This window comes from Lupinus angustifolius, chromosome LG18 (genome assembly GCF_001865875.1).
Source record: "Lupinus angustifolius cultivar Tanjil chromosome LG18, LupAngTanjil_v1.0, whole genome shotgun sequence".
NCBI lineage: Eukaryota > Viridiplantae > Streptophyta > Magnoliopsida > Fabales > Fabaceae > Lupinus > Lupinus angustifolius.
The window spans coordinates 15,913,007-15,936,948 of NC_032026.1; the positions used below are offsets into that span (position 1 = coordinate 15,913,007).

General features: G+C 33.1%; 4 protein-coding genes, 1 long non-coding RNA gene and 1 other non-coding gene across 9 annotated transcripts; 3 read left to right on the forward strand and 3 right to left on the reverse strand.

Moving 5' to 3' along the window:
• On the forward strand, positions 2,034 to 4,379 carry LOC109332376 (thaumatin-like protein 1b). The gene is made up of 3 exons (XM_019567339.1): positions 2,034 to 2,140; positions 2,320 to 3,022; positions 3,591 to 4,379. The coding sequence occupies exons 1-3, from the start codon at positions 2,077 to 2,079 to the stop codon at positions 3,730 to 3,732; spliced, it is 909 nt and encodes a 302-aa protein (XP_019422884.1). The 5' UTR covers positions 2,034 to 2,076; the 3' UTR covers positions 3,733 to 4,379.
• On the forward strand, positions 5,552 to 19,258 carry LOC109332961 (26S proteasome non-ATPase regulatory subunit 4 homolog). Of its 4 annotated transcripts, none has more exons than XM_019568145.1 (11): positions 5,552 to 5,676; positions 5,829 to 5,942; positions 6,169 to 6,274; positions 6,799 to 6,913; positions 7,000 to 7,209; positions 7,339 to 7,645; positions 7,793 to 7,911; positions 8,467 to 8,575; positions 8,672 to 8,740; positions 17,462 to 17,661; positions 18,115 to 18,929. In XM_019568145.1, the coding sequence occupies exons 1-11, from the start codon at positions 5,665 to 5,667 to the stop codon at positions 18,896 to 18,898; spliced, it is 2,145 nt and encodes a 714-aa protein (XP_019423690.1). In that variant the 5' UTR covers positions 5,552 to 5,664; the 3' UTR covers positions 18,899 to 18,929. The 4 variants fall into 4 exon arrangements, with proteins under 4 accessions (XP_019423690.1, XP_019423689.1, XP_019423692.1 ...); XM_019568144.1 differs by having other exon boundaries at positions 7,793 to 7,916; positions 8,472 to 8,575; positions 18,115 to 18,918; XM_019568147.1 differs by lacking the exons at positions 17,462 to 17,661; positions 18,115 to 18,929 and adding an exon at positions 9,269 to 9,578 and having other exon boundaries at positions 5,665 to 5,676; positions 7,793 to 7,916; positions 8,472 to 8,575.
• On the reverse strand, positions 10,433 to 10,506 carry TRNAI-AAU. Its single transcript has one exon. It is a non-coding gene; the product is annotated as a tRNA-Ile (tRNA).
• LOC109332963 (L-ascorbate peroxidase 3, peroxisomal-like) lies at positions 11,027 to 13,320 on the reverse strand. Its single transcript, XM_019568150.1, has 9 exons — positions 13,205 to 13,320; positions 12,959 to 13,083; positions 12,803 to 12,852; positions 12,593 to 12,658; positions 12,370 to 12,418; positions 12,100 to 12,182; positions 11,849 to 11,922; positions 11,402 to 11,504; positions 11,027 to 11,247 (listed from the first exon to the last, which is right to left on the reverse strand). Exons 1-9 carry the CDS (start codon positions 13,315 to 13,317, stop codon positions 11,065 to 11,067), a joined length of 846 nt encoding a protein of 281 aa, XP_019423695.1. The 5' UTR covers positions 13,318 to 13,320; the 3' UTR covers positions 11,027 to 11,064.
• On the reverse strand, positions 20,623 to 21,589 carry LOC109332965. The gene is made up of 2 exons (XR_002105957.1): positions 21,498 to 21,589; positions 20,623 to 20,899 (listed from the first exon to the last, which is right to left on the reverse strand). It is a non-coding gene; the product is annotated as an uncharacterized LOC109332965 (long non-coding RNA).
• Positions 20,741 to 23,131, forward strand: LOC109332964 (rac-like GTP-binding protein RHO1). Its single transcript, XM_019568151.1, has 7 exons — positions 20,741 to 20,901; positions 21,500 to 21,587; positions 21,674 to 21,783; positions 21,955 to 22,018; positions 22,545 to 22,609; positions 22,687 to 22,752; positions 22,842 to 23,131. Exons 1-7 carry the CDS (start codon positions 20,803 to 20,805, stop codon positions 22,941 to 22,943), a joined length of 594 nt encoding a protein of 197 aa, XP_019423696.1. The 5' UTR covers positions 20,741 to 20,802; the 3' UTR covers positions 22,944 to 23,131.

The following is a 23,942-nucleotide window of genomic DNA, read 5'->3' on the forward strand; positions in this document are numbered from 1 at the left end:
ATTCAACTTTAATTTCACATCAGGATATCTATGACTTTCCATTTTGGGCTTCAATTTTACATCTAGTTTATCTCTACTTGAAGAGATGAATAGAAAAACTGATCTTTCATGTCCAGTTTTCCTGTATGATTTCTATATTGAAAAACAACATGAGTGAATTGAAATGAAATCAGGTCCTTACCCATATGTTAGTTACATAACTTTTGGTCAACCTTACCTTTAATTTAAGGTGCCATGGTTGGTTTGAAGTTAACTGGGCTAATTGATTGAAGATTATGCTTGTTTAGAGGTTGGGTTTTTAAGTCCTTGCCCGATATGATGAACTGGACTGTAGTGCCACCTTGACCGACCGATGCTTTCTTCTCTAATCTCTGGGTCACCCAATCTAATCCCTAAAGACAATGCTCAGAACTTCTAAGTGGTGTTTAAAAAAATAATCTAAGGGATTGATCACTAATAGTGTTTTCAAATAAGGATTTGCTAACCATTGCCATTTCATGCTTATGATAATGTTTAAAGAACGTAAAATGTAAAATCAATTCTGAAAATTTTAAAATGTGGACTCTTAAATGAAAAAAACATATCATTTCTAAAGATGAACTTTGTATCTTTAGGTTCTTTAAACATTACCTTTAAGGGATCAATGATGATTAAACATTAACAGTAGATATTGTCGTGACAATGTTAAAACTCATGCTGCATATATTTTTTTTCTCAACCAAGTTTTTAGTAGTATTTCTTAAGGTCATCTTTTTTTTAGTTTCTAACCAATTTTATACCATTTCAAACATCTTTCTTTTCTTTTATGCTTTTAGATATAATTTTTTGTTGTCACCTTTGGAATGCCATATCTGGTTACTGTTATCCAACAACACAAGTTTTTTTTAACCAGCATTATGTACCAAAAGAGAAAGAATCAATTATTAAAAAAAGGATTTATATTACCTTCATAAAATCCAAGGCAGAACGCAGCATGTGATCACAGACATGGTTCATGGCAACGCTGAAGCAAGATTCCCCACAGAGACAAAAGTCACATGGAGATAGTACTTAGATCCAACATGGTTATAAATTTTAAGTGAAATTTTAAACCTGAGTCATTCATTTTTAAGATTTTTGTTCTTGGATGAGTCGTAAACATAATTGCATTTTATATCCTTATGATATTATATCAATTATATTAGAGGTTTTGAGGTTTTTAAATCGAATCTTACTGATTAAAATACTACTAATATGACAAATCCTAAGAATCTGAGTAATCTTAGGATGAGGATAACATTATGTTACTTAAAAATGACGTTGCCTTCAAATGAAATAGTCTCGTATTTAGCACTTATAATTGATTCCTTCTATTATCTCAATATCTATGTTAACCATTGCCCAAACCAATAATATAAACGAATCTTGAAATGTTTAAAATGTAGGTTCTTAATAATTAAATAAACAAAATTTCAACGTTAACTTTACACTTTTAGATTAAAAAAACCTTTCTAATATAAAATAGATTCCTAGATGTAGAGCTTATGCAAATAAGCTCGCATTTCGTCATAAAAAATAGACACTCTGCCGACCCTAAAAGTTGCGGTGAATGCATGCATGTGCATATGCATTGCTAAAGTGGGACCATGTGAACAGACGTTGGTTCAAGTGGTACATGTTTGATTCCCCTTAAGTAAGAACTCGGGTTCGAGTCTTGTAGATGGAAAAATGCCCATTGAGAGAGTTAGCCCCCACGTACCTGTGGATGTTCCCGGCTCGGACAGGATTGCCTCCAGTGCGAGAGGATACTTGTGGGAAACAAAAAAAACTAAGTCTCAAAACAATGATAATAAAATAAAAATAGAAAAAATAATGAGTATTAATTGTTTTAATTGATATAGTATATTTTTATTAGTCAGATATATCAGTAGGGACAATATATTTTTATCCAATATGCATATGGTCCCTAGTTCAATCCTCTATATATTCACTTCCCTCCCATCTCCCATCCTAACCACTTTTCAAATACCCTTCATCATAGGCAACCACATTCTTCTCCCTTCACATTCATTAATTTCCCATTTTTTAGTTTCAACTATGGCTACTTCAACTCATCTTGTTACCACTTTCCTCTTTTTATTTTTCTTCCAATTCCTCAAAGGTAACAAACCCATATCTTTTAAGGTTAAAATTGTAACTTTAATATAAGTTAAAAGTCATAAATGTTATTATTTTTTAGTTTTTAATGTATTTTTCCATAATTGTCCTCTCTATTATCGGAAATGTGTTCTGCTACTAATTAAGATATCTCATGTTGTTGTGTTGTAACATGTTACACAGGTTCATATTCAACGACATTCAATATAGTAAACAAGTGCAGCTACACAGTTTGGCCAGGCATTTTAACCGGCGGCGGGACACCACCTCCCTCCACCACCGGCTTCGCCCTCGCCCCTGGCGACTCCAACACAATCGCCATCCCCACCGCCTGGTCTGGGCGCGTATGGGGACGCACCCTCTGCTCCCAGGACTCCATCACCGGAAAATTCTCCTGCATCACCGCCGACTGCAGTTCCACCACCGTAGAATGCGCCGGCAGTGGCGCCACCCCTCCTGCCACCCTAGCGGAATTCACCTTAAACGGCGCCGGAGGGCTCGATTTCTTTGACGTCAGCCTCGTCGACGGTTACAACCTCCCTATGATGGTGGAGCCTCAGGGAGGAACAGGCGCCGGGAACTGCACCGCGACGGGTTGTGCGGTGGACTTGAACGCGGGATGTCCACCGGAACTGAGGGTGGTTAACGGCGGGAATGGAGATGAGAGCGTGGCATGCAAAAGCGCGTGTGAAGCATTTGGGGATCCACAATATTGCTGCAGTGGCGCTTACGCAACGCCAGATACATGCAAGCCAAGTTCATACTCGCAATTCTTCAAGAGCGCGTGCCCACGCGCTTACAGTTATGCCTATGATGATGGCACCAGCACCTTCACTTGTTCCTCTGCTGATTACCTCATCACATTTTGTCCCTCACCAAACCCTAGGTAATTTGTTCTTATTCATAGTTAAATATCATTTTTTAATTTAATTTTACTTTTAAGCATTTAATTAATAGATTTTTTTTTTTGGAAATGATGTATTCTAATAGTAAATTCTCCTACTAAATCCCAACGGACGTTGGTTCAAGTGGTACATATTTGATTCCCCTTAAGCAAGAACCCGGGTTCGAATCTTGTGGATGGAAAAAATATCCGTTGGCAGAGTTAGTATCTTTTTTATAAGAAAAATATCTTGAAATTTTGAGTTTTCAAAACGTGTTTTTGGAGAAGGAAATGAATAATATATTGAGGTTGAGTTTTGAGAGAGTTTGGTTTAATGTCAATTATTAAGGGACCAGTTATGGGTGGGGTATCACAATAGATATGGCTGTCACGTTTCTTTTTATTTATTATATTCCTAGTTGAATGGAAACTACTCAGATTTTTGATGTTATATTATAAGTCACCACAAAATTAGTGTATAATATTTTGCTTCTAGGGTAAGCTTGCTAGCTAGATTTTGTGTTCAGATTTGAGTGCAATGTTTCTAATGGTTTTTTGAATTTGAATGCAGTTCGATCAAGTCATGGAACGGAAAATATCCAATGGCGGTGGATGTATCTATAGGTCATATAAATGGGTCACAAAACAACATCATAGCTGTGGTTGTTGCTTCTATTTTGTGGCCATTTTGGCATTTGTTGCAAACTTACTGACTGCCAATGTTATGTCACATTACGAAATGTGGATCAGCCGTCCCACTTTTTATAACCTATGACATTAGGATATAGAGTTTTTGGGACAGAAGATCATAATTAGTCACATTACATGTGGCCGATGAATTTGGTGGGCTATTAGTATTCATCACTAATTTTATAACCTTACTAATATAACTGGGTTATATTATTGATAAAAAAAAAGGACAAACAATTATATGTTGTTTATTTATTGTATGTCTCATTACTATAATTCTTTAGTTTTTTAATGATATAACCCTATTATATGGTAATCAATTAGAAGAAGTAAAGTACATAAGAAGATTTCCACATCTTGCATTTGCAAAGTGGTGAATCAGGTTCAGCTCATTGGAGGGTAGCAACATGGTTTAACAGATACAATCAGCACCTTTGTGCAAAGATTTGTCACTTCTCAACTTGCATGGTTGAAATCTTTATCTTACCCTCCTTATTATTGTTGGAAGGTTAAGATGAATTAGGCAAATAGCATTAAATAGGAGGGCATTTTAGGATTTTTATTCTTTTAAGGATAAACATCACTAGGATTATTTGCGCCAATTGTATATATCAAATTTATGGTTATTATAATAAACGAAGAGTGCAATTTTGATCCATTGAACATATTACTTTATCAATTTCGTTTCAACCCATCACTTTACTTTTGCTTAATTAATATCCATGTCTCTATCTATATAGAAATTCTAGAAAGTTTAATCATATTTTGAGTGTGTCTACAATCTTATCCATGCATGCAAACGAATCATCAAAGAAGGATCAAGACTCTGATTACAATTGTTAATTAATATTCAGATTCAACTGTATATAGGAAGATAAGAAAAGCACAGAGTCTTATTATGTATTTGATAAGATGAGGTTACCATAATAATTATGTGAGAAATCCATAAAAGTGATTTATGATAATAATCATTAACATATTGTATAGTGTCAACAATATACAAAGAATCCAATCAGTATTGTTAGAGGTATTATGTGTCTTCTTAAGATTTTGGAAGAGTTAATTTTTAAGATTATATCAAAGTGAGGAAAGGTTAATAAATTAATTACCTTGCCATATTATTTGACTAATGTTAAATTTAAGCTCATGATGAGTGAATCGGTCCTAAAAAACTATTTGCATAGAATAGCTAAATTCAATGTGATGGGTGTTTGGCTTTTTTTCTGTTTTATTTTAATGGACAAAGTTTAAATTCTGTCCTTTTCGATTTAATAATTTCTATCACTAATTAAAACATGTCACGAGATTTGAATAATTAATAATTAATATATTTTGTTGTTTATGCTCAATATCCGGAAATCACATCACCCTCTAAGTAATATTTTTAAGTTTTATATATTTTATTTTGATAAAATATAATATTTTTAAATTGAACATACTTTATATTATAATTTTATTAGGTGTATTTTATATTACATTTTTGCTTTTATTTTAATGGTCAAATTAGTTAATATATTGGTAGTAGTTATATATAGTTTTTTTAGAAATTAAAAATTGTTAAAAATAAAATAGTAAAATTATACTATGGTGATAGTTACACAATGTTTTCTCTTTATATAGTATAAAAATAAAACTCGAATTTATAATCTTAAACAAACTTTTATCATTTGGTTACACCAACAAATATTGTTTAATTAATTCTATAAAATCATTTATAAGTTCTGAATATATCATTTTATACTATTTATTTAATCTTTTATCTCAGTATCTTGCAAATCTATTGATATTTATTTTCACGAAAAATATTTTTCATGAATTGCAGGCCCATGTTTGAATATAGGCCCATTTCTTTCTCATAACACTTCACTTCTCTCTCCATTCTCTTACATTTCATATTTTCATTCACAACAACATCTCTCTAAAAAAACTCGATCCTTATTTTCTGAATCTTCAAAATGGTGCTCGAGGTAAATCTCCTTTTAACTACGCGTTGATTTCATCTAACCATAGCATTTCAATTCAACCTATTCTTTTTTATTTCTTATATCTAATGAAATTAGGGTTTTTTGTTCATGATGCTATTGAAACACTTTTTTATTTCAATTATTTTGTTCAATAGGCTACAATGATCTGTATTGACAATTCTGAATGGATGCGTAACGGAGATTACTCTCCTTCTCGATTTCAAGCTCAAGCAGACGCTGTTAATCTTATTTGTGGTGCTAAAACCCAGGTAGGTTAAACTAATCATATATTTTCCTTTCTTTTACCTCTATTTTTAAGGGGTTTGGAAAATTAGTTAGACATAGATAAATCAGAATGTTATAGCTGGCTTGAGATAGTTTAAATTATGTGTTAAGTGTTGATGTTCTATTTCAGAATTGGGTTTTAATTGAGATATAGATACTTGCATGAGATTCACTGTTGCTTATGAATGTATTTTGATTTCAATGATACAGTCTAATCCAGAAAATACAGTTGGGGTTCTCACAATGTCTGGGAAAGGTGTTCGCGTTTTGGTCACCCCTACTAGTGATCTGGGCAAGATCTTAGCTTGCATGCATGGTTAGTTTATTTTTTTAATGTGTGCTTGCTTTCCTTTGATTATGTTTTTTTCTTCATGTGCCCTATCGGAAAACTATTTGATAGGAGTGAAAATTGAACCTTGCTACCTTATCTAATGGATATATTTCTTGCTCAAGTTTTATTATTAATTGTTATTTGAAGATTGTACCTATAATTTCTTAATGTCGACACATTCTTGTTTTTGTCGAGTCCTTCTTGAAGAGTTAGAAGGATATATGAATTAAAAGATTATGCTGAGATTCTTGAGTCGTGAAAACAATTGAGTTTTCTTTGCTTATTGCCTTCAAGTTTGTTGACCTTCTGTCTTTCTGGTTGCTACTAGCAGCTGTATAGGTTGCTTTTTATAGGGCATGTCCATTAATGAGGTTGATTAACTTTCTGTGAACACTGAACATATTTCTGAATTGAACAAGTTTGCAGCATATTCGTTTACCATATTGTGTCACATGTGGATTCTTCTGTTAAAATTTTTACCCCTTCTCGCCATTTTCTTCCTAAATTAGGACTAGAAATAGGTGGTGAGATGAACCTAGCTGCGGGCATTCAGGTGGCACAGTTGGCTCTTAAGCATCGGCAAAATAAAAAGCAGCAGCAAAGGATTATTGTTTTTGCTGGAGGGTATGCTTAATTATATTTCAAGCTGTATCAGAAGTTTCTTATTTGGTAGTTATTTACTGTCTGACATATTATTCAATATTTCATAGGCCTGTTAAGCATGAAAAGAAAATGTTGGAGATGATAGGGAGAAAGTTGAAGAAGAATAGTGTAGCTCTTGATATTATCAATTTTGGTGAAGAAGATGAAGAGAAAACAGAAAAGCTGGAGGCACTCCTAGCAGCTGTTAATAATAATGATACTAGCCACATTGTTCATGTTCCAGCTGGCCCAAACGCTCTTCCTGATGTACTTATAAGGTTTATGGGTTCAGTTTAATCTTGTCCTACTTTTCCTTCCCATCTCTTCTTTCTCTATTAAGATTTAAGTTTAATGTCAGGATTTTTCATCTAACTCCTTGTTATTCATGTAACGTTGCTCTGTGGCAGTACACCTATTTTCACTGGTGATGGGGAAGGGGGTAGTGGGTTTGCTGCTGCTGCAGCTGCAGCTGGTGGTGTATCTGGATATGAATTTGGAGTGGATCCAAACTTGGATCCTGAACTGGCTCTTGCTCTAAGAGTTTCAATGGAAGAGGAGAGGGCAAGGCAGGAAGCAGCAGCAAAAAAGGCCGCAGAGGATGCTGCCAAACAAGAGAAAGGAGGTGAACAGCAAGCCAGCTCACAAGATGCAACAATGACTGAGCGCGCCAGTGCAGCAACTTCTGACGCTGAGAATAAGACAAATGATTTGATGGTTGGTGTCTTTGTTGCATTTGACAAATAAGCTTTATATTTCCCTTTGCATGTGCAATCAGTTCTCATGTTTCCCTTCATTTTTCATGTAGATTTACCTTAGACACTAGTATTTTCATTGTTTATGCTGACTTTTGAGTGGAAACAGGATGATGAAAATGCCTTGCTAGAGCAGGCACTTGCAATGTCAATGGATGATCCTGCAACTAGCCATGATGTGAAAGATACAGATATGTCAGAAGCAGCTTCAGTTGATCCTGAATTGGCTTTGGGTGGGTTTCTATGCTGTTTATGCACTCTTCATGTAAAAAAGTACTGAACACGGACACGGGATATGTCATAGGCATTGGCGCTGCAGGAATTTTTTTCCCAAGTGTCCTGTTATGCTTTTTTGTTAACTGTCTTACTGTTTATGCTTCATAGTTTTTCCATTAAACAAGGGTGAGTGCGTTGAAAGTTTGCTTGTTGCATGTTGTCTTTTCTATGTGAAATGCCTTGTCTATAGTTTTGTTGTGTGATATTGAACTAGTTCTGAATTGATAAGATTTATTCAGCTTTTCAAATTTCTACATAGTGAAGAGAAGATTTCTGTATGTGTTTGCACTTTAGTGAAGTAAAGAGTTCTTATTTGTTTCAATTTGAAGGTATGGTTTCAATGCATTGGGTTTGTTTTTGTATACAATTGCATATTTAACTCCTACTAGTTGTAAAGGCGGGCCTTAGTTGAATGAGTTAAATTAGTTCGCATGTTCTTAGATTTTGTAAGACTTGCGAAAGCCTTGGTGGTTCTTATAACTTTTTGTTGATTTTTTATTTGTTGTTTCTAGCTCTCCAATTGTCAGTAGCAGATAGTACAAAGGATGCAACAAGCCAGTCAGACATGAGCAAATTGTTGGCAGATGAATCCTTTGTATCTTCTATCCTTGCATCAGTATGTCATACAAATCCTGGAATCATCTGTTTTATTTATATACTGGATTGATATGCTATATTTTATTCACCAAATCATAATGTTTTGCTTATGCAGCTTCCAGGGGTTGACCCTAATGATCCTTCTGTCAGAGATTTGCTTGCCTCCATGCAAAATCAATCTGAGGTTAGTCTTTCTATAGAAAAACCATACATTAGATTTGAAATCCTTTCCATCTCCCCTGGTCTAATTGATATTACTTTTTAGACTATTTAGCAACAGTTGGATTTTGAATGGTGTTTATTTGGTTAGTGGATTTTGTGGACGGGTAGTTGCCTTTATTATGAATATAAAAACTTTGTATCACAAAGTGGGATCCTTGTATAATAGGGTGAGTTGTAACATAAATATGTTCCTAATAACAAAATTTAAGTAATTATCTCATCCCATTAGTGTTTGTTTGCTCTCTTTTTCTTTTAAATATTTGAATTTATTTTGAGGGGTAACATTGTGCTTGAAGGACAATAACAAAGTTCCTACAAATAGCATATTTAAATATGCTTGTGTAAATTCTGCCTTGTATATTTTTTATTTTATCACTATTTTTATCTCGTGCCAAATTTCTGTATCAATTTTTATACCTAGTTCTAGCTTATTTTCCTCTCATTTTTAAAAAGGTATACATTTTCTGATTGCTGTTGTATGTTCATCCAGCCTCAGCAGAAGGATGATGAGAAGCCATCATCAAATGAAGAGGAGAAGAAATAATCTTCAAGTGAGGTTTTTTGTGAGACATTGGTAGCATTGTGTAGATGGTGGTGCTAATCAGTGAACCATATCTTTACATCTTGCAATCATTTGCAGATTGGAACTAATGTATGTCTCATTTTAAGTGTTGGATGATTTTTATATTACTTGAACATGCTCTTAGTTGTCATGTACTATGCTGAAATGATGATCAAGGTGGTGCATTTTATGTAATGAGGTTGAAGATAGAGTTACATTTATATTTATTTCAATGCCATATCGATTTTTATGGGTGCTACGTTACTAGAATGTGGTTGTAAAATTTAAGGAAGTTTTTGACAATAAGTTGTTTTATGTTATCAGAAGCCTCATTTAGAGATATTTCTTTGAAAAATAAGTGATATGGTTCCCTTAAAATAAGGGTTCGTTTTTAATTTTACATCTTTAGTTGCCTTTCGAATTTAGCTTCTGAGAAGTTATGTATATAAAAGTCTTCTGAAAGAGAAGTAATGTTTAATAAAAACGCTTTATAATTGTTAATATAAGTTTCTGGTTCAAAATAAAAGTAATATTATCAAATATATTTTTTTAATTTCACAAACTGGTTTTTTTATCAAACATACTTAACAAGATGCCACTGCATAATAACCTATGCATAATAATATTTTTATTCCCTATATTATTTCTCAGAATTAGAAGAACAAACCTTCATGTAAACAAAATATGTGCAGTGGTAAGAAAAAAAACAGAAGTAGTAACATATAAGTGATATAACCACTTTTTTTTTAAAGAAACGACACATAAGCAGAAAATAAAAAGGATAAAAGTCGCCGAAAAAAAATACTAGGATATGAAATTGATCATTATCAATTTATCATACACTTACCCTGCAACTATGAAATAGAAGAAAACAAGTTAACTTCCATTATCTAATATTTTTTAATACTGTTAGCTATAGGCATTCCATTCAACCACAAGTTTTGTTTGAAATTTTATGAAGTGGATCAACTGATCATGTACCCATTATGCTGCTATGCAAGATTACACTTACACAGTACTGGTTTGGCTTAAATCATTGGGTTTGGTACTTTACTTTTTGGTAATTTAATGGGGAAAAAAATTAATTTGCTTTGGCCCATGCAGGTCTCGAACCTGCGACCTTCGCGTTATTAGCACGACGCTCTAACCAACTGAGCTAATGGGCCATGTTGATGTTTTTTTTAGCAAAACATTAATCTATACTAATACCAGTAGATGTAAGTTACACCCTCTTCATGCTACTACTGCCTAAAAAGGTTATCAAGGAATCAGGAAAAAGAATATTAGAAGAGGGGAACATTGTAAAAGTGATGGATTATGTTTATTATTTCATGTCATAATTTTATTTGATGGGATAGGAATTTGTATAAACTTTTGGTGACACCTTATCTGCATTAAAAAATATAACCCATACAAATTTTAGTATCTTAATTTGCTATTTCCTTAATGCAAACATTTCTAGATTTAAGTCCATAAGGTGCAGTAATTAACATTTCCCATTTGAACACATCAAGTTGTCACTTTCAATGTTGGGTTGAGTGTTGGAAAATAAAAAAAACAAATAAGATATAGTATGTTTCCAAATTCATAGAAAAATGAAAATGAGAGTGACATTTTATAACAAATAAAGAGAATATAAACTGAAAACATTCTATGTAAACATCATGTAATTTGGAATACAAGTATATTAATAATAGTAATAATTCAGGAATAATAATCTCTCTTCACTTTGTTTTTCTGTTCACTTCAATTAGGTATCCCAGGATCACAACAGTTATGGCAATAACAACTGCTATAGCTCCCTGGGCCAATGTAGGACCATTTTCTGCAACATGCTTGGAAGTTAAACCTAGCTCTGAGAGTTTCTTATGTGAGGCTGCATAATCTTCCAAAAAAGCATCTTCATCCTACAACAGTTGAAGATTACTAGTGAGTCTAGAATAGTATTTTACTAGTTTTGCGTTATTTTCTTCACAAAAAATAAAAATAATGTTGTTATTATCAATGAAAACTAGAATAAAATCACATATCATTCAATGATAATAATTATTTGGCCATTACCGTTGCATACAGCTCAACATACTTGCGGAACTTAGGATCTTCGACTAAAGCCATGTCTGTGGGAAGCTTCAATAAGTCTTTAGAATCAGCTTTCAGTAGTTCCCTATTAGTTTATGTCAAATGTTAATTTATATACTATTTTAGATAAACAAAAAATTCTAATAACAATTTTTTATCGGCAAAAGATAATTATATTAGGATAAGATAATTACAAAGGAAAAAAATAAAAAAAATGAAGCAAAATAAAGAAAGATGAGAACCGATTACACATCGATAGTAAGACAAGAGATTGAGTTAGAAACCCGGTCTGAGTAAAAAAAAGAATTATTGTCCATCTGACTATTAATTAAAAAGCCAAAAATTAACTCTTAATTAAAACCATTTCTAAAAAGTCATGTAGCCGAAGTTGAAGCTAACAATATGATACTCGAAAGTTTTGAATCTTACACAAAATATGAGTTATCAAACTTCAAATGTTCTCTTGTCCACTGACCATCATAGCCTGAGCGCTCTAGATGAGCCTTATATCAGGAAAATAATGAGATTAAATATAATGAATTCTTCAACTATATATATTTGTAAAGGGTCTCTCTTTTTATATCAGGAAATCAATAATATAAATATATATATAGTTAAATAAATAATGCAACCAGTTAGAAGGGTTCAAATAAAGGGTCTCTTTGATATATTGTTGTTACCAGTGTGTGGCCTCCAGACAAAGCCACAATGTCTTTATCAGTTAGACCCATGCGATAAAAGATTTCCCTTAAATGTGATGCACCTGAAATTTTCCATAGAATGAAGTGTATATTTTTTTAATAATTGTAAGTGAGGATCACTAATACTAAAGAGGAAAACCATTGTCAAACATAAGATCTATAACAAAAGGGTTACATGCATAAATCAATTACAAAATGTTGAATAATATATCATCTATAATCAAATTTGATCTATAATAAGTTATTTACCTTGTTTAGCATCTGGAAGTCGTCCTTCTGGTGGAGATTCCAGTAAATCCTAACAAAGGAAAAAGATTAGGATATATAAATGTAGACATATAATATATAATATATATATATATATATATATACCATTTAATGTACCTTGAGAGAGTAATGAAGGGACATTATTATGCAGTGTGTGTGATATTAACAACCCTGTTAAAACACAACTTTTTGATGATATGTATACCTTTCTTCCTGGAATAAAGTCAATTGTTGGACCCCCAGTGACCTCTACAGCAACAACACCAGCTAGCTGAAATATAAAAATCCAACTTTATAACTATATATACAAAGTTATGAAATTAATCTATGACTCAACATGTAAAACTCCTCTTCAATTTATTCATCAGAAAGTCATATATATATATATATATGGCAATATTATATATAAAATAACCTGGTAAATGTCAGCATATGAAAGTATTGGATGTTTGGTCTTTACTTCTTCTGTTCTCCAAAGAAACAACAACACAGTTAGGAAACAAATATATATATACATATATATATATATATATACAAACAGACAAAGGAAGAAAAAATGAAAAAAACACACCACATAATTGAACTGCTTTATGCAAGCCCTTATTAGCACTGTGATTCAATTCTTGTACGTTCCTGATAGAACCATTGGGACCTCCTGTTCTTGTTTTAGCATCATAAGTACCAGCATCGTGCCACCTACAAATTATTATGTATATATATATATATATAGAGAGAGAGAGAGAGATATTATGGTATAAATGTTAAAGGATATATAGAGAGAATGAAAAGAAAATAGTTGTTAGAGTGAGAGACTAACGCTAATCGAAGCATGAGAGGAGCGCAGTTTGTGGTGGAAATAAGAGCTCTTAGATCACGACGTGCTTTGTCAATTTCCTTCAGATATTCTTTGTTAATAACATGTTTGGCCATGGTCAAAGTTTGGTGCAAGATTTTGCATGTCAAGGGTTTATATATAAATGGAGAAAGAAGAGAGAATGGAGAAGATGTGCCATGTAATGTTATGTAAGTAAAGAATTTTATTCTCTTCATTGCTTTATTGCTTTCTTGCTTTCTTGCTGCAACACGAAAAGGAGATCATTTTTTGTATCTTCCTTGCACTCGGACAAGATTTGGTTCAAACTCCAAATTATTTGTAAATATTTAATGTTTTAAATCTACTCATTAATTTAAATTATTATTATTGGATTTATTTAAAATTGAAGGTTATGATGAGGAGTAAGTTTAAAAAGCTTACTCTTCAAATAATTTTATTTTATGAACTGAAAATTATTATAAAGGAATTAAATAAAGATTCATATGAAAATTGATGTATTATTATTGTTTTTTAAAATGTGTCTCAGGACATGTATTAAAATGGCTCTATGGAAAAATAATTCCCTATTTAATATGCATATTAAGGAATATAGAAATATTATTAAATTTTTCAAATTTATCAAAACCACCATTCATTAACTAAGTTATTTAATTATTTTTTCCCACTTGAGTTATTTAAGCAAATAAATTATTTTGACAATGATCATTTAAGTAGGACAAAAAGCTCCTTATAAAAGGAGATGCAATACTATTTTCCTATATTTTTTCTCACTCCATTCCTTATCTTATGTAGTTTAACATATTAACACATGGATAAAAAAATCATAAATTTGATAGCAAATTTTTTTTACTGAATACCCATATTACTTTCCTTAAAACCGTAGAGATTTGATCCATTAATTTTTTTTTTTCTCACATGTATTTTTACATTGAAAACAATCATGTCCGAGTCAAGAACATTGACAGTGTAGAAAGATAAACTAAAAGAAAGTGGAAAGCAAATCCCATACCAATGTACCATACCCCTGGTGAAAAAAATCTTGTAATGTCCTTAATGTACAGAGTAAAGTACCAAAATAACATTGGATCCTATAAATATTTAGATACTCCGTCCGTGCATCTTATCTGGCGCTGCCAAATCTACTAAAGTGTTTTGTTTGAGCATGTTGTTTTATGCATCATGCCATGCATGTTCCTTCACGTTCTGTAAAAATAACTTTGACAATATATTATTAATTAACCTATGCATGTAAATTTGTATTGTTACCATTTTTGTGAAGCAAGTCAAAATCATCAATTAATAATTCAATACCTTATATAAAAAGAATCAAATCATATTAACTTTGTAATATAGAATTCTACTTTCACATTTTGTTTCATTGAGATTTGATATACATGCTTGAGTGAACTTTATCATTTACATTTTTGTTTTAAATATCTTGACCTTTTGTGTTAACCAAAAATATTTGGAACTAATTTCTTTATAAGTGTGTAGCTATCCTTCACGCAATTGTCACTTATATAATTAAATTTTGCCCTTATATGGTAACCAAGAATATAACAGGGTTTTAAGCCACCACTGAACCAACCCATTTTTTTTTTCACCCAAATTTATTCAAATTTCAATAGTTTAAAAATTTATATTGAATTAATATATCATATAATTCATTTGTATTTTTTTAAGAGTGAATAATGACGGTAAATAAAAAGGGAACGACGGTCTGACAACGTATGAATTGTTACATTGTTACATTTTTTTAAAAAAAAATTGTATTTATCAAAAGATTATTTTAATTTTAGTGTGTAATATCAATGCATTATGAGTATAAAGATATATTCATTTATTTTACACGATCAACACATTATGCACTATTCATTTATTTTAATTTTTTAAGAACTAATAATGATTAAAAATTAATGTTTGAACATCGAATGAAATGGTATAAAACTCTTAACTTGGATACATATTTTTCTATGGGAAAATGTTAGTCTAGTGATGTAAGGTTTACTGGATCTTAGAATGATCAAAATGTTAAGAATTTAATTTATGTAAACGAAATTTGTTGAGAAGTATAATCACACACCCTAACAAGATTAATCTAAAACTATATAAGAAAATAAAGTTTCTTCATGTCACGTGTCAAGCCGAGCAAAATAATTCCCTCCTAAAAGACTTCACTTCCTCACATATACCCTACCACACATGATCAAAACCAACCTATACTCATTTGACATTTCTTATCACGTGCTTAATTAATGAATAATGATAACACCACAATAACTTTTCCATAAATTGATATAATCAATAATAACCTATCATCATTTTAAAATGTGCACAATTACCTAGATGCATGAAACCAACAATTGTTTAGAAAATATGTATTTTTATCCAGTCGAATGCGTAAAAAATATGTATTCTTAATCATACAACAAAAAAATATTATCTCGTGCGCATAGATGGATAACTTGTTAGTTTTTTTTTATCTAAACTTGCTAGTTTTTTTTTACCTCGGTAGTAGAAACAAAATATATTTTTTTCCTGTTGTTTTTATTCCTTAAATAATATTGAATAGAAAACCCTATATAAAAATAGGATGAGTGTCTTTATAGCAGGCTCTCTGCCCAAAGCTCCTTCATTGTCTCATTGCTTTCTTTCTCATTTCCAATCTTCCTTTCTTCTTCTTCTTCTTCTTCTTCTTCTTAACTACTTCAATGGGGTGTTGTCATTCACGAATAGAGAGAGAAGAATCAGTGTCAAGATGCAAGGCAAGGAAGCGTTACATGAAGCAGTTTGTTGAAGCAAGACACGCTTTTTCTGCAGCGCATGCTATGTACATTCATTCCCTACGTTCCACTGGTTCTGCCCTTCTCCGCTTTGCAAATGTTGAAACCACAACCACCCACTTCCACCACCATCTTCCACCGGACCCACCACTACCCATTCTTCCATCACCGCCGCCGCCGATGAGTCCAAGTTCAGATACTTGGACGTCATCAGTAACTGCCTCACCTCTTCCGCCGCCACCTCCGCCGCCGGTGGCTTCCTCCGGGTGGGATTTCTGGGACCCATTCATGCAGCCACATCCTCCTCCCGCTCCTCCTTCTAGGTTTGCTATTGAGGAAGAATGGGAAACTACTACCACCACCACTGGCTCTGAAGTGGTGGTCATGGCCCCTGGCGTGGCGGCGAGCATGACGGCGCCTCCGTCTATGGTGAGTGGGTTTTCCAAGGATACCAAAACAAGTAGTGAGCTTGCAGTGGTGGCTTCAAGGAATAGCAAGGATATGGTTGAAGTTATCAAAGAGCTTAATGACTATTTTCTCGAAGCTGCTAATGTTGGTTCCCATGTTTCTTTTCTTCTTGAAGTTCCAAGTTCTGGTTTTTCTGATCACAACAAAGGAGGTAAGATTCAGAAGCATGAAACAAATTTTGGGTTAATTTTGTGCAGTGTGAAGTTCACATCTTTAACTTTAAGACACAGTCTTATACTCTAATTGTTCACCTTTTTTGAGTTTTGAAGATTGTGTTTTTTGTACTTGTTGGTTGTAGGCAAAGTATTAAGCTATGGATGGAGTCTAGGTCCATCATTGTGGGCATGGGGATCGAGTCCGAGTTCGAAACTGAACGGATTTAGCAAGCTGGTTGAGGGAACACCTCATGTTTCAGTTGGTAATTTTGGGGCTAATAGTTTTAGAAATGGTGGCCATTGCTCCACTGTGGAGAGGTTATATGCATGGGAGGAGAAATTGTACCAAGAGGTCAAGGTATGTAGCATAAATTGGATGTAGGTCTAATGAATAAGCCTTCTGTAATAGATGCTATGGCATTTTACTATTTAGTAGTGGCCTACACGGTTATTGGTTCAAGTGGTACATGTTTGATTCCCCTTAAGCAAAGTCTCGGGTTCGAGTCTTGTGAATGGAAAAAATGCCCGCTGGGAGAGTTAGCCCCACATACCTGTGGATGTTCCCGGCTCGGACATGATTGTCTCGAGTGCGAGGATACATGTGGGAAACTAAAAAATTTAGTTGTGGCCTCGTATTGATCTATTAGTTTTAGTTCAATTGTTTTAGATATGTAAATTAAAAACTTCTCACATATCTAAAACAATTGTAGAGGAAATCCCACTTTTACTTATTAGATTTGTTATGTACTTTGATAATTCCATTAATAATTGGTTAAGTCTCTAATACTTTCTGTTTTTTGTTTTTGAAGATTTCTAAGACAGTAAAAATGGAGCATGAGAAGAAGGTAGAACTGCTAAGGAAGCTAGAGATGAAGAGGGGTGACTATGTGAAGACAGAGAAGACAAAGAAAGAGGTTGAGAAACTAGAATCACAGATGATGGTTGCTTCTCAGGCCATTGATAGTACATCTTCTGAAATCATCAAATTAAGGGAGATAGAGCTCTACCCTCAACTCATTGATCTTGTTAAAGGGTTAGTCTTATCATTTTCTGTTCTGCATTTTGAAGCTCCACTTCAATTTCAATTTTCATTTTATACATACAGTTCCTACCCTCACATCGGCACATCTTTTGTCCTACAATTTGTATCACTCCATGTGTCATCACTTGTTTTCTTACCGAATGATTTTCATGGATTTTGTGACTACTGTTCCTTCTGCTTGCTGAGTTATTATTATGATTTATGGATGTAATTAGACTCACTCACCAAAGTGTAAAGGTCTTTTTACATTGTCAATCAATCATGCACTGCCACATCATTGAAAATCTTTGACTATTCTAATGTATAATGTATGATTGGTTAGAGTGTATCAAAATCAAAGTCTATTATTATTAATCATTGTAGTGACATTACAAACTTGGATTTTTTGTTTGATTAAAATGAAATCAATCACACTTTGCAATCTGTGTTTCTAAATGTTGTTAGATTGATGTGCATGTGGAGAAGCATGTATGAGTGCCATCAAGTCCAAAAGCACATAGTTCAGCAACTAGAATACCTCAACACAATACCATCAACCAACCCCACTTCCGAGATTCATAGGCAGACAACTCTTCAGCTAGAGCTTCAAGTACAGCAATGGCACCAATCCTTCTGCAATCTCTTCAAGGCCCACAGGGACTATATTCAATCCCTCACATGTTGGCTAAGGCTCAGCCTTTTGCAGTTTAGCCGAAACCTGCTGAGCAGAACCACAGAAGAGTCGAAGATAGTATCTCTTTGTGAGGAATGGCACCTTGCTGTCGATCGTATTCCAGACAAGGTGGCATCTGAAGGAATCAAAAGCTTGTTGACAGTTATTCACGCTATTGTAGTTCAACAGACGGAAGAGCATAAACAAAAGAAGAGGTCAGATTCTGCATTTAAAGAGCTTGAGAAGAAAGTTTTACAGCTTAGATCCTTGGAGTGCAAATATGGTCCATACTCAACGCATGAATCCTCAGGTACCATGAGAACCAAGGACCCCGTCGCCGAGAAGCGTGTAAAGGTGGAAACTTTAAGAGCAAAGGCCGAGGAGGAGAAGAACAAATATGAAAAGTCGGTGCGTGTAACGAGGGCCATGACACTGAATAACCTGCAGATGGGTTGCCCACATGTTTTCCAAGGGATTGTGGGGTTTTCAAGTGTGTGCATGGAGGTTTTTGAATCGGTATACAACAAAGCCAAACTCTCTGATCAAGAGCATGATGTGAAGAGAATATTACCATAGAGGAATCAACATGGAGCTATAAAAATGATGATGAAGATAGTAATGATGATCACCCTTGCTCATGTGTCTAGATTGTATTTACCCTCAGTTATATCATGATAGGTTACTTAGATTATATGGAAGGTGAATGGAATAGTACAATCTAGTTCACTTGTTTTTTTGTAGGACTTGGTTTGGTGTAGAATCTTGATTCCTGTGTGAAAGTAGAAGCTGCCAACTTTGCTAGTAAAGGTAGCTGAAAAGGACATAGCTTGGAGTTAAACTTGGTTTCATTTTATTGTAATGTTAATATAATACATATAGGTGAGAAAAATTGAAATTTAGATGAGTGAAAAGTGTGTAACAATGATGTCCTTTTCTGAGTAACTAGTAGGATACCCGTGCATTCGCACGGGTGGTAATTTATTTTGTATAAATTTACTTAAAAAGTGTCAGAATAATTTATTAATAGAAATGTTAAAAGGTTATCTCATAAAAGATGATGTATGTATTTTATCGTTGAAGTAGAATTGTTAACGAATGAAAAGGTGTTATATGTTATATTAAATAATTATTATGAAAAAAATTGAAACACAATGTACAATAAGTTATAGAATAAGACATCCGAGAAATATATATGGTATTTTCAATTTTTTTTCCCGGCGTGATCTTTACTTCAAGGACATGATTTGTTATTTTAATGACAATCAATTTTGTACCATTATGATTGGAAAGAATAAAGGTTTTACTCAAGAGTTAGTAATGGTTCTGTTGAACAAGGTAACATGCCCTTTGGTTTACAAAATGTTTTTACATTCTTGAGCGCACTGGAGGCAATCCTGTCCGAGCTGGATAAAAATGTTTGATAGAATACCATAAAAAAGTTGCCAAGACAAATGGGGATATAAGAAAATCATTCCCCAGCATGCTAGTTTAACTGGTTAATTGTTATCGGATACTAAAATTTTATATAATTAATAATTATGTTTCGTTTTTTGGATTAAAATAAAATAAAACATTATAATATTACACTCAGTTTTTTCTTTTTCTCTATATAGATAGTATAAGAGTTTTTTACATTGTGTATTATTCATATTTAATTATAATTAATTCTTCAAATAAGTGAATACAAATAAATGGTATATAATGTAATAATTGTGTATAATGTAACCCACAATGTAAAATACTTTTCCTCTAAACATATAAATATTAGTCTTGTATTTTGCTTACAAATACTTTAATTCATTCTTATTTATCGATATAATCTAAAAATATTCTAATTGATAGACGAACATTAGGTGCAAAGACCCACAAGCGAAATTTGATTTGCCTCAACAAAAACTACTAGTATAACCAATTTTGATCGATACGATTACATAATAATATAATTAATGTATCGTACTGATATTTGATTCGGACATGAAGAAGAGAAGACACTGCAAAAAAGAACTATTTGTGGCCCATGAAACAGTGGAGACGGGATCCGAATTTGGTTGCGATTAACACGTGAAGTTAAAAAAACCCAAAATAGGAAAAACAGAAAATAAATATAAAAAACGATATTAAAATAAAGAAAAAAAAGGTAAAAAAAGAGAAATAATAATAACAAGTGTAGAAAGAAGATTGATTGTGTGAATGAACGGTTCAACGGCAACATTTCCCGGCCAAAAGGGTTTGTCTCTTTCTCTCTCTTCCATAACAATTAGGTTTTCCTCTTTTCTTCTATTTTCCCAATTAGGGTTCACCTTTCTCTTTCTCTCTCTTTTCAATTCATGGAAACTTATTCTATTCTCTTCAATTTCGTTCTGCTTCTTACAGATGTGTAATTGAAGCATAATTTTGAAGGGAGTGTCATCGATTGAGTCCTCAGGTTGAAGATCTGAGGGAGGCTTTGTTTTGTTTTGTGTTTGTTTGAGTTCAAAAAGATGAGTGCTTCTAGGTTCATCAAATGTGTCACTGTTGGGGATGGAGCTGTGGGTAAAACTTGTTTGCTAATTTCCTATACCAGCAATACTTTTCCCACTGTGAGCTCTTTCTCCAAATTTCTCTCTTTTGTTTCAAATTGGTGTTGTAGTTATGTTGCATTTACTGTCATTATGGAAATTTGTGGGAAAATAAGGGTGGTTTAGGCACAATTGCGGTCACAATGCCATTTCAAAACCACAATATTTGAGACACAAATTGCGGTTGCCGAACACAGATTAAAACCTTACTTTCAGCATTGCACTTTCTTTTTTGAAATTAGGATTTTGGATTTTGGCTATTCAATATGAAATTCAGGTTGTGTGTTCTTAGTACTGCAACAAATATAAAAATTACTTGAGAACATGTAATGGGGTGTTAAAATAAGTGATTCTCCAAAATCGACCTTAACAGAAATGTTTCTGTGCGAAGCACCTAATAATTTCCCCCTTTTCTTTTTAGATAATGTTTTTTAGCAAAGACCCACACAAAAAAGCATACAAATGTGCCATATAAGATGCTCTTTTTATGAAGGAAAAAAAGTAAACAAATAGGTCCACAATATGAGATTTGGCAGTCATTAGATTTTTGGATTGTATGTATATTTTCGAAAATTTAGGCATTTGTCAGTTTTTAACTCGACCCGTTGCTTGTAAACAGGATTATGTCCCAACTGTTTTTGACAATTTCAGCGCAAATGTGGTTGTCAATGGAAGCATTGTTAATCTGGGTTTGTGGGATACTGCTGGTAATGTTGCGTATCTAATTTTTGTTTCTTTGAAATCTATGATCTAGGATGTACTTTATGAATTTGTCGTGCTATTTGCGCAACAGGACAAGAGGATTATAACAGATTAAGACCTTTGAGTTACCGTGGTGCAGACGTTTTCATACTGGCTTTCTCTCTCATAAGCAAGGCCAGTTATGAAAATGTGTCCAAAAAGGTAATCAACCCACTTTACTGTGGTGTCCCTTGTTTTGTATATGCACTTTTGTTTTTTTCTTTGAAATTAATTGTAGGCTCCTTTATGACCCATAATGAACAACATGCTGATTGTGCTTTATATCAATTAACTAAATATTGATAAAAAAAATTGTGTTGGTTTCATTTCCAGTGGATTCCCGAGTTGAAGCATTATGCACCCGGTGTTCCCATAATTCTGGTTGGCACAAAGCTTGGTAAGTTTGCTCCTGCCTGATGTGATACTCGTTGTGGTAACCTGCTTTATTAGAGTCTGCCCCCAGATTATTTTATTCAATTATAACTCACGGTTTGTGTTATGATGAAATCATATAAATTTTACATGGATTTAAAACTTCTGGTTATCTGAGTGGTGAGCTTCTGAATGGGCTCTTTCTGTTGGCCAGAACGGGTTGCAGGATTGCTGGTGCAATTTATTCTCTTTTCTTTCCTCCAGTTTGTCATCACCATTTTTTTCCATTCCAATGTCTCTTGTTACCAGCATTTATGGTCAATGTTTTGATATTTCTGGTTGGTTGTTAGTTTTATTCATTAAAAGCATTTGTAGATGGATTGGCCCTTTCTCCAGATATGTTTTAAGATTTTCAAATAATCTCCCTGTGAGTTTCGTCGTCTGCTTTGTTGTGTACGTAGTTTCATGACGGGTGCATATTCAATGCACGGTTTTCTCGATTAAGAGGTAGTTACTTATCATTTTGTGATTTGTGAATTATAATGAGACAGATCTTCGGGATGATAAGCAGTTCTGCATTGACCATCCTGGTGCCGTGCCCATTACCAATGCTCAGGTGAATATAGCTTCTTAAGCTTTGAAATCTTCTTCACTTATTTAACATTTAAATCTGACATGTGCATCCCTTTAAAGGGAGAGGAGCTTAGGAAGCTGATTAACGCACCCGCTTACATTGAATGTAGTTCGAAAACGCAAGAGGTACACATTTCAATCTATTTCCAAAAAAAATTATCTCACAATTGCTAATATAATATGTAGTTCAAAATTATTTCTGGTATGTATTGCAGAATGTGAAGGCAGTCTTTGATGCAGCCATAAGAGTTGTTCTTCAACCACCAAAGCAAAAGAAAAAGAAGAATAAAGCCCAAAAGGCATGTTCAATATTGTGATTCTACCTGTATTCCACTCTCCTTGGTTTTGGTCATTTCTTTTTCAAGCATAAGGTGGTTTTAACCCTTTGTTTTATTGGAATTATCATGTTAACTCTAATAGGCAAATTTGTATTTCATGGTTCCCACCTTTTTCTTATGACATCTCTTTTGATTTATGTATTCATAGACTGGAATATCCAGTTAGGATAATGACCTTGTTTGCTTGAAGATATATATATTTTAATTATTTGTATTTTTATATAAAGCTTGGCTTTGTGTACATCCATTATTTGTATATCCATTTTAGTTTATTTCTTATTTGACATTAGTTCAAAAGCTTAAGTTGTTTACATTTTTTTGAAGTAAATTAGTTGTTGTAAAAAAGATAATTTTACCCACGATTTTTGTAGTCCCTAATTTCTCATAATCCTTCTTTTGGAGAATGTTTATTCCATGTATTAAACTAAGCGATAAATGATAAAATAGGAAGAAAGCACGCTTCTTTGATATTTTGAACCCGAGTCTTCATGTTGCATGAGATGCAACTTTAACAAGTGAATTTATTTGAGGTTATAATATGATAAATTGTGAAAAGAACTTTGTTAACCATTGATTTTAGTCCTTGGAATAATATTTAAGTAATAAAACAAGAAAATAAACATTGGAAATCTAAAAATATTTTTCTCCAATCCTTTAATATTCACTTCTCTTTTCCTGTGTTCCTTTAATTTAAGGAAATGATTAGCGGACCTCATTTTAAAATAAACTTACCTCGATAGAATATAAAAAATTAAAATAAACTTAATACCATAAAGTAGTAGCAAACAATTGGTTAAGTTGTGCATGGAAAAAATGTTTGTTAGGAGAATTAGCCCCACGTACTTGTGGGTGTTTCTGACTCGGACATGATCGCTTCCAGTGCGAACATATACGTGGGAAACAAAAAAACAATTGGTTAAGTTGTTTGCCAAAGAAAACAGCTTAAATTAATTTCAGAATTGGCTTTTCATGACTTTT